The 12,956-nt window shown below is 38.2% G+C and overlaps 1 protein-coding gene across 1 annotated transcript; it reads left to right on the top strand.

Moving 5' to 3' along the window:
• The first annotated feature begins 62 nt into the window (after positions 1–62).
• On the top strand, positions 63–12,826 carry LOC126875191 (uncharacterized). Its single transcript, XM_050637967.1, has 5 exons — positions 63–1,110; positions 1,832–3,718; positions 8,015–8,104; positions 10,461–10,523; positions 10,874–12,826. The coding sequence occupies exons 2-5, from the start codon at positions 3,581–3,583 to the stop codon at positions 11,153–11,155; spliced, it is 573 nt and encodes a 190-aa protein (XP_050493924.1). The 5' UTR covers positions 63–1,110; positions 1,832–3,580; the 3' UTR covers positions 11,156–12,826.
• Positions 12,827–12,956: the final 130 nt, after the last annotated feature.

Genomic DNA, 12,956 nt, shown 5'->3' with positions numbered 1-12,956 from the left:
TGTTAATAATAAATAATATTAACTTACTTTTGGACATTATTTCTTACGAATGTAACGTTTATTTTTTCATTATTTATATATCTTTACTATGTATATTTAGCTATAAAATATATTCAATCATACGCTCCTTATACTTAAAAATACCTGCTTAGATATTAAAATTGAAATCAATGTCAATGTGCGACACGTAGATTGGTCGATTTGATCGTTGGATAGTAACATTGATAAAACCCACTGTTTTATGGATCTTTCGTTTCACATTTCATATTTACTTAAATATCTTCATACTTTTGGACCATATGGTCTTTTTATCATAAAATACTCGTAAGAGACTGTTTGAATTGAGCTACGTAACCAATTTACATTTGCTCGCTTGATTTGTACTGCGATGTAGTGTATAATTATCTGCAATAGCTTTCTACGTGGCTTTCAGCGTGTTTGCCAAGTAAATGTATCGAAACTGTTCTTAAAATGTCAGAGTATTCCACGGATTCGCTAGAGGATGCTAAAGAAATCTCGTCAAGGAATCAGAATTCTTTACACGGAAAGTGTAAAAGTGGATCTAACCTAAAGCCAACTAAAATCTGTAATGTTGATTTACCCACTGATCTGTCATTAATTCAGAAACGAGGGAGGGGTAAAACATGTATAGTACTTCAATGTTTACATTTGTCTACTATTAGCAAAATTACAATTTCTATAAATAGCTTATGAGCTACTTAATCATTATGATATAATATCATTAAGCGATATTGAAACGCTAGTATTAATTTTTGTCATTGTAAATAGATTGTGTTTCAATTAGTGTTTAAGCTCTTAGGTAATACATAATTATTCTCTGATATTTAATACCTTTGCTAAGAAACAGTCATGAAAAGGTGAGATCGATTCACTCGAGGGTATTGTCTTTCGTCTCGTTTCTTTTTTACCGGAAACGTTTCAGATATCGGATCTAATGAAACTACGCCGAATACCCACAAAGACACCGGGACAGCCAGCGGCAGGAATGCAATAATTGCGAACAGAGAACTCGTAGACGCGTCCAAGCGACAATGCCCGGCATCTTCGAGGAACGGAAAGCGAGACGTCGCGGATCGGCTTAAGAGAAACGTAAGATCACGAGCGTAGCGTGATGAGGGACCGTTTCGATTTCGAGGTTACAACACATTTCAAATGAGACATTTTGACGATTTTATAAACCAAGGACTTCAATTTTATATTATTTTATTATCTTTTATTTGATTCGTTTCAACTGTTTGATAGGTAAAATTATCTCTTTTGTTGCGAACTTGTACTGTTTAAATTAAGATATTTTTAAAATCTTGGTTTGTTACTAGTTTAAAGATCGTAAGATGATTTCCCACTTCACAAATTTTTCTAGCTTACAGATCGTAGGACAACTTTTCATAAACAAGCTAGATTTCAAAGTTTCTATTGGTGAAATGTATAAACATTATTATTTATCTGTTTATGACACAAATAGTTCCATTGTATTCAGACTTTCTACACTCTCTTGCCACTAAGAAATTTTAACAACAAATTTGTATTTAAATAAGAATGTCCTGTAATGTATTACATGTATAATACATTATACCGATCGCGTCCAGACAATGGTTACCTAGCGAAAGACGAAAACTGGGTAGCGGTTATCCGAAGAAAAGAAAGGTCATTAGCCTCGGTAGCGGAACGTAACAGCGTGACCGAGCTTCGAAAGCACGGTTGCAGCGACACGACCACAACTGACATCGCCTAACCGTGGGATACCCGAGCCAGAATGAGTTCAAATCGGAGTTCGGTCGCTAAATCAAACTTGTTCATTCCTATTTTTTAGAACACGGACAATTCAAGACGAGAAGACGGCGTCAACAAGGGAGTCAGTGCAAGGTGTACCAAGCGTTTCTCCAAGACGTTTACAACGAAACGAAGTTGTTGTCCGAAGGATATACCGATGGCTATGAAGACGGACAAAAAACTCGGAAACGTGCTCGCCCCGAAGGTTCAGCAGGCGAGGAAACCATGCTCCTATTTGGAGCTTTATCGTCGGAGATTCAGTTAGTCCGAAACGAAATGATGTTACTCTTCCTCTTGCTTCGTGACCGACACAAGGGGCGGGAAGAATACGTTTACGCGAGGCCGCTCGAAACGCCACCGGAACGATGCAATTTTCCTCGGAGAACGTTTACTTTGGTCGTGATTAGATGTCTTTTCGACGCCGGTGATATATATCTACGCGGAGGATTAGAACGTACGATGGCCATCTCAGGACCGTCCTTTCTTGTTTGTTTGCCCATGGTCCAGCCATGGTCCTGCTTTATTGTTATTTGGACGCGTTGAATTTTTCTTGTAATTCAAAGCGCGGCGTGTCCACTAGTTCCGGCTCTCCACGGGAAGAAGCGTTGTTTTTGAGAGAGTGGCTATTTTTAAAAGGTTACGTGTGACAAAGTATATACAACGCCCTGGAGATTACGCGAGAATTGCTGTAGTTTAATACCGAAGGGATTTGACTCGAAACCTTTGAGATAGGTGGAAGCATGAAGAATTTGTCAGGTTGATATTAACGATCTTCAAATATTTGCTTTAAGTTTTGTTGTAAATGTAGACTGATCTTTATTAATGTAAAGATCATTAACCCTCGTCTAGCATAGGATAGATTACCGTTGCCACGAGCGTTGGATATTTTATTTTGCAGCGATTATGCAAAGAGCTGGCCCAACCTACTGACATACCCTCTTACCTAATCTCTACATAACTATTTGTTATTATATAAATTAATTTAGAAAATTGAATCGTTTATATAATTTGATAGAATAAAAGTAGGTAAGTATAACTCAGTAAGTGTTAGATGAAATGGGGTAAATGAACCTTTAATAAAACCTGCCACGAAAATAATATTAATTAAAGTATAATGCATAGTTTTCTTCGTAAGTTTCTAAATATTGCTTGTTGTAATGTGAAAATATTGAAGAAATTAAGACATCGTTTGCTTCCAAAAGTTCGTCATCTATGTTCTTTTCACTTTTAATTATTTTACATTAAAATATTTCTTTTTAGCCATAATATGATATTAAAGTGAAAAAAAATTAACAAAAATGTATTTATCACGTCTTTTTGTTGCGATCTTCGTGTGCAACAGTCTAATAAGAAAGGCGAAGTATTTGTAAGAGCCAAAACTGCCCTAGCCTTAGGTGTCCGAGGATTAAGTATCAAAAGATTTGGAAATGTCTTTGCTTCAAGTCGTGTCCAAAATAGCGATCGTTACTTTAATTTCAAACCGGTAGGTTGAAGAACGTCTGGACCAAGATGTATCTTTCGTTTCTCGTTGTTCGCAGATGGACCACAATACAAGGTTCGATCCCCAGAGGGTTCCACGTTGTCGGTTTGCGGCGACAGCGAACGAGAGGAGCTCAGTGACGACGATACACGTTCGTTGGTAACCCCGAGGGACGATCAGAGCGAGTTGAGTTTTTATCGGCGTATAATCGAGGGATCTACCGATCCTACGGCCCTTGCCAACCGATCCACTAAAACTGTGCGTGGATCAGCGTTCCAAGACACGGACACTATCTTCTGTAGTTCGAAAATGGCTAAACACAACACGTCTGACGATAAATCGAAGAGTCTCGGCTACAGGCCGTATACCATCGAGGAGTACAAGACTCTGTCGATACCGAAGCTCGATCGATCTCTTGGGCCCGATAAAGTTGAGATGCAAGCGAAGGTAGGTGTGTTTCGTTTGTTCCCTTCTAGTACATCCTTTGACCGTACTTAATTGAGCTGGGATTTATTCATTGCGACATCGAGATCGGAGAATGGAGGAGTTTGATATTGGAAACAGATTGGCTGAAAATGTTAGGATTGTTGCTAACAACCTTACGTAACTCAAGGTCGTTCGAGTTGTGATTCTTATTACGTATTTCTTAAATGTGTCCCTTTTGACGACTTTTTAAACCCATGTTTGATCTTTTATGATTTAAGAGGAACTTGAATTTTTATTCAGTATACTATTTATGCTAATATCACATAATTATAAATATTAGAACACAACTTATCGGTAGACCCTATGCAATGCTGTAGTTACATTATATTAGTTACATTATATGTATTTATGACTAAAGAAGGAAAAATATACATATATGTATACTAATAGATACAAGATATGATATATGGTAGTTTCTGCCTGTTTTATTGGTAGGTGGCAATATATGATACAACGATCAAGTAATAAATTTAACTGCTTGTTTTACAATTAGATCCTATTAGGAGTTCAGTCGTATGAACTCAACATTTTTACTTTAAAAATTACTGCAAGGTATTTTCATTGTACCTCAGTGAGTGATACGAAAACTTTCAGAATAATTAGATGCACGATAGAAATGAAAATTATTTCGCTACAATTATCCAACCTAATTAAATTAATTTAAAAGTTTCCCTTTATATCTTGATATTCGAGAATAACGTTTCTAGTAAAGAATCCACTGTTAATGGTACTAGAAATTCATAAAACATGAATCGTATTTTTGACGATTCGTGGATGAGCGCGGCTATTCGGGTTAAAGTCGAGTTAGCAAAAGTTCGAACAGAGACATCTAGCAATCTCGTTTCCTTGTCCCACCGGAAGTTAACCTGCCGGAGCCGAGAAAGCGAAGTAGAAGAAACTTTGCTTCCGTCGACCCATCACAGTTTACAATTTCACGGAAGACCTAAAGCGAGTTAGCTTGTCGCCCGTCTTCGTAACTTCAATCTAATAAACATGCGGCCGTTTCCTTGCAGCTACCTTATCATTTCCTGTCCTCTATTTTCTTCGTGCGAGTCCTATCAAATTCGTACATCGAACGATACGTGGAGAATTTCATGGATTTCCGGCCAGGCACCTTTTAGCACAAACTTCCGATATATAAATCGTCGGTTATATCATCGATGTACACATCAGCACTGGGATGAACTTTTATCTTTAAATGTTCGAAGCTCTTTATATTATAAATAGCATGTTACTTATAAAATATCGGAAACTTCTATCTGAGTTGTGCAGTAAGTTCGTTCGCTTTTCCATATTATATTTTCTGCAATATTAGGGAAATATCACCTAAGTTACACGACATACCTCTCTACAATCTAATAAAAAATAAGGTAATAATTTCTAAAAATTTCAATTGTTTAACGATTCGTTAGGTTTACCTTGCTTTCTATATAAACAAGATCGTACAAATATCGGAAACTTCTATCTGAGTTGTGCAGTAAGTTCGTTCCCTTTTCGATATCATATTTTCTGCAATATTAGGGAAATATCACCTAAGTTACACGACATACTTCTCTACAATCTAATAAAAAATAAGGTAATAATTTCTAAAAATTTCAATTGTTTAACGATTCGTTAGGTTTACCTTGCTTTCTACATAAACAAGATCGTACATCGTTGATTAGATCGTAAATAAAAGCAACGATTTTTGACACTCTTTTGAAGAAATGCAAACTAAGTTATTACACCATCTAATAAGATGGCGTTGCGCTATAAGGCGGCGGATGCTTCGGAAAAATCGGCAGTAATGCTGTTCCTCTGAGATGGCATTTCGGTCGAGCGTGCCGGTGCAGCTTCGACAGTCGCGCGACGCCAGCCACACGACGAGGAAATAGTTGTCGCCGTCGTACTCGGAGACACAGTAAATTCCAGAAGCCTTTGAGCTAAATACTCGAGAGGTAGAAGGTCGGTTTGTAAATTTTTCAGAGTTCCTAGCACCGCGAGTTGGAACTCGACTGAAGAATGGGGGAAAGGGGAAGGTGGATAGCTATGGTTACCCGTGGATTCACGCGCATTCTCTTGCAGACACGTATTCGCATTCTTGTTCGCTTTTAAGGAGAAGGAATTCCATTGGTCCAACCACGAGCCAACGATTTTAGCGAATTGGAAATTAAAATTTTATCCATTGGTTCAGCGACGACTTTTCATCAACTTTTATTTACCTGGGTACTCTGTTTCTTCGATCAAAACCCGACGGCTGCACATGGATTTTAAACGTTTTCTTTCGTTCTTTTGGAAGCAGGCGTCAGTCACGGTTATTTACGGTTTGAGAAAAACGCTTGGGTGACCAGCGAGAATTTTATTTAAGGAATTTTAGTCATTTTTCTTCAAAAGGAAGGATGGAATGAAGATTTCTTGAAACATCCGAATAGATTTATTCGTGAAATGCGGAGATATTTAAATTTCTATTATGGAATACAGAAATTGTGTTACATCAAATTTATCTTGTTATATTTTCCTCTTTGTGCACGAGGATGTAAATTGTTGTCAGCATATTGTTAGAATAGAAACAAAAGTTTCCAAGACTGTGTTGTTTGTAACAATAAACAATATTTCACTAACCTACTGCAACACAAAGTTATATCAAATCGACGGAACTGTAATACGAGCGAAGCGTTACAGCGGAGCAGTTCTATTTAAACTGGAGTATAGTTTTAGAAGATGTATCTTGGAATATTTAGTAGCTTGAGGATAATTTTAGTTTTTGCTTCAGTTGCAAGCAAAATCAAACTTATGAATTCAGGCGAGCACACCGTTGAATAATACTTTGCGAGAGAACTGTTGGAAAGAAACTGTCTGTATTGATTTAGGAGATTGATCATTCACCGATGCGCAAACGTGAACTGAATTTTTGATATATGCCAAATTTACGTTTATACATCTTTATTGTAATTTCTTAAACACAACGAATCGAGTCGCGATACCAAGCATAATTGCATTAAACATTTCGAGCTAACTGGAAGATTCACGTTAAACCAGTGTACACGAAGGATGTAAGGTTCCTCGAGGGAAGGAATTGCACGTACGTGGACGACACAAAAAGAAGTTTCAGGCCGCAAGTTGCTCCCAGTGAAAAATACCGACTTTATTCGAGTATCTTTCTTACAGCCGCACATTTGTCGTACATACTTTCGCTATTATCCAGGATTACCGAGTAACTTGGTACCGGTATAGATAAGTACACCGATATACGGGAATAAATTTGTTCTTGGTGGACGCACCGTCGGGAACAGTTTAAATGAAACGCCGCGCCGGAGGAGGTCAGCGGACTGGAACAAGGGGACAGCAGAGGCACACCGTAATTCCCATAATTACACAGACACCCAAAAGGTTGTATTAATATTGCCTGCGGTTTAACTTTCCATGATATTAACTGCACCGACGTGCATTAACGTTGCGGTTTCACGAGAGGCGCAACCTGTGAACAAGAGAAACAAAAGAATAGTGGGATATACTACAAAGGAAAACAGAGTAGCGCGACAGAACAGGAGGCTCGAAACGACGATCGAGAAAAAGAGGGTGAAATAGGCAAGGTCGTTCATTGAAACGTCGTTTGTTGGTTTATTTAACTTTTAAGGATAAGTTCACGCAACGCGATCGAGTCTGACTCTTCTGCCAGATACAATTTCCTCTTTTCCTCTTCGGGTCCTTTTGTTCTTCCCTTCTATCTGGTCCGGTTACCACCTGCCTCTCACCCATCCTCCCCATCCTTTCCTTTTGCATCGTCCTCCTTTTTCGACGAGCATTTGCATAATCTACTTTACTCGCTGGATTCGGCCGGGGAAGAGTCGGCACTCGACGATTTTCGGTGTAGCTCGATCGATCGATCTTACTGCACTTTTAACGGGCAAACCCGCGCCGGATGCTCGGTGGTTGCGAATGTATGTGTGTGTGTGTGTGCGCGCGCGAGAAGCAAGAATAAGAAGGAAGGAATAAGGGGAAAAGAGAGAAAGAGAGAGGAGGGGAGAAATAAGAGATACCATATACGCATATAGACGGTAGAAGTATGTCGTTGTCAGACGCTTCTCGGATATAGAGGTTGTACGTGTACGTGATCGCGCTACCGGGAACTTGTCGAGAGGTGACGGAGGTCGCAACGTGGGGTTTTCGTAAAAGGTAAATAAAACCCTTGGCGTCCATCCGAACCTCCCGGTTTGTTTAGTTTTTTGGAAGTTTCATCGAAACGATGGCAGCTTCAGAGATTGTTTGTTGTTACAGAGAGAGTGGCTGATGCGGCGAAGGTCATACGGGAACTCGGTTAGCGCGCGAAATCGCCAACGGATACTGCTACAAGCGCACAGGATCAAGGTACGGGTCATGCGCACAATTTTGATGTATAACGTCGGTCGAGATCTGCGAGCTACGTTCAAAGGCAAAGTAGTACGATTGATTCTTTACTTGTTTGTTTTTGAGTATTATTTTTAGCAACATTGTTTAGAATACAAGATTATAATTTTGTGTTATTCGTTGTGATTAGTAGCGAACTTGTACAAGAAACATAGACAAGTTTGCTTTAGTGTTTACGTTTGTATTATTTACTAAATTTCTATTAAAGGACTTCTATTAAAGTCAGGACAGAAATAAAAATTCTGTGAAAAAATGAAAACAAACTACGTAAGAGCGTTATTTCTTTGCTTTTTTGTTTTGACAATCTTTTACACTTTACTCGAAATTAATTTGCAATAAACATTAAAACGCGCAACGTTTTTGCACTCGAGGATGCTCGTAAATAATTGTACACATTTAATTACTTTTATCGTCGACCAGTTTTTTGTTATTTTATACAAAAACGTTACTGGAATGCAAAAGGTCGAAGCAAAAGTTTGGAAATATTCGATACATACGCGTGTAATAATATCAATTTGTAACAATTTTTGCAAAACGTAATATCAACTTTTTTCGGTTCGTACGCGGAAAATTATCGCTATTTTGGCCCTAAATTCACAAAAAGTTGAAAATCAAATCGAGTTGTAGCCGCGCGAATTAAAATCAACTATCCATGTTCGAAACTACAATAACGTAGAAAAAGGATAACCGAGGTATGACAGGATGACGAATTAACATCGTTCGCCGTTTGCTCGCGTTACGCTCGATACTTAATTGCCAATTAGAGAACGCAAAGAGGCATCGTGACGAAAACTGATTCGTTTTACTTGTTCAGCGCGCGAAAGTCAAGCCTCGTAATGGTCCTCCGGAAGATTTATAAGCGAAATTAATTACGTACGTATCACTTTCGCGTTAACAATGGCGAACGCCTCTTCGTTTTTTCCCCCTCTACTCGTCGTTCGTTTCATCTTCCCTCGGTTACGCGTTTTGTTCCAACGTTTGTTACAGGATCGTTAACGTCATACAACTCTCGTCATTGGGCTTTTAGATTTATTTTCGCGGAGCACTGGAGAGTGCACCTCTGGAATACTACACCGATGTAATAATTGTTACACAATGAATCGTGACTCTTTAATTTATCGCTTCTCATTGGTCTTATAATATGAAATTTGCTTGATTTCGTCATCGTAATTACATCAGAGATATACGTATATATGGTGTTCCATACGCATGCATCGTCGGAGTACGTTACGTTCCTTTTCATCGTGAAGGAAATTAAGTTTCCTTAATGATAATTCAGTCGAGTTTAGCAAATCAAGAGATATACAGGTAGGATAGGTGCAAAGGTGTTTGGTAGTTTGTTTTAATTACAAGCTCCTTATCAAGCAGTCGTTCATCGGTGATACGGTATGCAAAATTAGTCCTTAGCCGTTAGGTGGAGTTAGATCTAATCATAAGACGCCGACGTTGAAGAGGGAGGACGAAAAGGGTGGGAAAAGGACGAAGGAAGGGTTGCCGTGTGGATGCTGGCGGGCAAAGTAGAGACCGGTATCCGAAGCTAAATCCAATTATATGCACAAAGCGAGGGTTGCACGCCGCAACTACCACAAGGACAGGGCAGGAATTGAGGATACGAGGGCGAGAGAAGGTACAGAAATTCTCTACACGTGGATAAACCTACGTTACATCTCTCTGAAAAGGCGACCGGGTCCCGTGACTCGCCTACCGTTACCGGAATTAGATTTTGCTTACTTTCGTCGTTGTGAGAGTGGTCCCTGCTTGTATCCTCATCTGTCCTGCCCGTCTCTCTCTCTCTCTCTCTCTATTGATAATCGCGGTCTGAATTTCAACGAGTTACGCTCTTTATGCATGTTTGCTCGGAACTTTCTATGTTCTCCCGTTGCGTCGACGTACCGGTCACTGCAAAACAATTTACAAAGGAATTTCGGAACGGTTCGCGACGTTTCTCGATACCGATCCCGCCGACAGGGAACTATTCCAAAATAATTTCGCGCTTAGCTTCCATGTGCGATGCGAAATTTTTAAGGAAACGATCGATTTTATTGACATCGGAATAGTTTCGGGAACTAACGTTATCATTAGTGGAAGTTCGTTGCCTTCTAGGACTCCAGGAAGTTACTTTAGTTAAAGTTGAAAATTACTTACTGTTATATTATATTGTATTGTATAATAAATTTTTGATTTTTTCTTTTTTCACCTCTTTGCCAGAGTGCAGAGGATATTTGAAAGTTTTTGATCTTTCTGCTTTATTTTGGTACAGCATGTGAAAAGACTTTTGAACTCGTTTTAACTACTGACTTTTCCTTTATGTCCACAGACGAAGGATACTACCGCTGAAAAATGTTTCCTGCCTTTGAAGGATCAGCAGATCGATGCAAAGGTAAATCAAGAGTCCTTACTCTCCTGTGAACGTTCAACAATGATTCTTTTTCTGATATCTCTTTGTACGATTGTCCAAAAAAGGGGATTCTTCCTGAGATGCTTTCAACTATCTTAGCATTTTTATTGGTTTGATGGTAGATCAATAGTGGTCGTTGCATTTCAATGCAGGACTATGCCGTGCATTTAAAAGGAAAATAAAAATCCCATCAGATTCATTTTTATATTTTTAAATAAATATTTATCTCTTACTTCTTTGATATTGAAATATATTTCGTTTTTCTGAATCTTACCTAAATTGCCTTATTACACGAAGTAATATTATCGATATAATAATTTCTATTATAACAGATACAGGATGATTCGATGTCTTTGGCGATATTCGAGGATCAAGAAATTGCGCAAAAAAATAGTGATATAGATGGTGACATGTATACAAAGAAGAACCGCGACGTTTGCAAGAAACCGTCATCAAGGAGGTCGTCTAGGAAATTCGAACGAAGGTCGAGTTTCTGTTCGTCGTTAAATTCGTACGACATCATTGAAGATTCATATTTGGAATCCCTAAGGCAACGTCATCTTTACGAGAAGGAGATGGTAGACCGTATTATAAACCAAACACTGTGCTCCTAACTATGGGGAACACAACATCGTGAATAATTTAGTTGCTGTTCCGGGAAATTGTGAATACGAGATGTGTTGAAATTGAAAAATTTCACATAAGCGTATCTTTTCTTTAACTCATTTAATAGAATGAATTCCAGACCGTGGCAAGCAATTTAACAAGGCTGAGATAATTGGAATGGTAGATAGAAAAGAATTGGAAAGTAGATACTAATAAATGATAAAAGAGATACTTTTTTTTTTACAAAACAGCACAGTTAGACTTTAATATAAAATTTTTCTTTTTTAATAGAAGTCTTTCTTCATATTCGATAATTAAAATCACATTACTTTTGTTTTCGTTTACGGGAGCTACGTTATTATTATAAGTTTTCTTTACGATAACAAAGAACTTACTTAAATATCGATTATTTCAACGTAGGATACATTTACATTTTCACTGGAAAACGAGTTTCGCTGAACATTTAAAGCGGTTGTGGAAGCATTTACATAAATCAACTTCCACTGACGGGTACATTCGTTAGCTGCCATCTTTTTCTTCGGCTGCTTCCGAATTTCTCTAATTTTTTTTTCTTGCGCAAGGATCTCCGGTACCAATCGTCTTCTCTTATCAGGGACAAGACGTTTCTAAATAAATTATACTTCAATGCCGTACACTCTAGAGATTAGTCGATCGATGAAATATTTAAACTTAATTCCATCTAGATGACTTATTCATTAAATGTTATCTGAGGGTTCATGGTCGGTGGAGTATAGGTACTAGCTGCCATGACGGCGCTTATACAGCCGGTCACGCATAACTATGTATACTTTTCTATTCATACCGGCAACTAGACTGTATGATACACCGGGGAATGCGGGATCCCGCAAGCTGTCTCGGCAAATTCAGAAATTATTCAACACTTTTTGACGTCTCGAGTACCTGGCGGTCTGGTTTGCCAGAAATGTTAACCTGTGTTAGGGCTTCACTAGGCGGACTCACGGACCGCTTTTATCCGCGATCATCCACCGGATTATCCGCAGGAAAAGAATTTAGTGGGTCCCGAGATCAAGAATTCCGATCTGTCTCCTTTTTTTGCAAGTTCGTTTCCTTATGTATCGCGAGCGGTTTCATGAATAGGTAATTGGGTTCGCACAAAGTTGTCATTGCAAAAACAACTTTAATTCAGGCGTGCCGAACGTTTCAACTCTTTTTATTCCACTTTCTTAATAATTTAAGACCGGATGTTCATTAATTATCAGGAAACTCGCGAAAATTTTTGGTAAAACTGAACATGCAACGGATAACAACTGTCTGAAAAGTTGGATTCTGACGCAGCTATTTAATTTCCGCGTGGCGGACTGTTATTATCAAGTTCGAGTTTTAACGTGTTATCTTAGGGATAGGAGAAAGGTAATCATGCAAATACGATAACACCTGTCCATGGTTTTCTAAGGCTTTAAACGTTGGACAGAAGTTAAATTGAATACGGACTCGACATTTATTCAAAGGATACCGGCGTGGAGAGATCCCCTTGGAAATGTCTGTACTGAAATTCGAGCGTGAAAGTATTGAGGCGGTGAAATTGAATTTTAACTAGACTAATTGAATTGGAATCGAATGGATCGTTTAATTTAATGCTTAAGCACAAAAAAAAAAGATAATAGTAAATGCATCAAAAATTAATTCTTTATTTTATATAGTACATTTTTAGATACTACAAATATCTTTTTTGTTAATCTCTACTGTCTATATAAATATTTAATAATATCTAAATATAACATTTTATTTAAATTTCTAACCTAATATACGAATATCTAATATGTAACA

The sequence above is a fragment of the Bombus huntii genome, chromosome 2, assembly GCF_024542735.1.
Source record: "Bombus huntii isolate Logan2020A chromosome 2, iyBomHunt1.1, whole genome shotgun sequence".
NCBI lineage: Eukaryota > Metazoa > Arthropoda > Insecta > Hymenoptera > Apidae > Bombus > Bombus huntii.
This window is presented reverse-complemented; position numbering and strand designations above follow the sequence as displayed.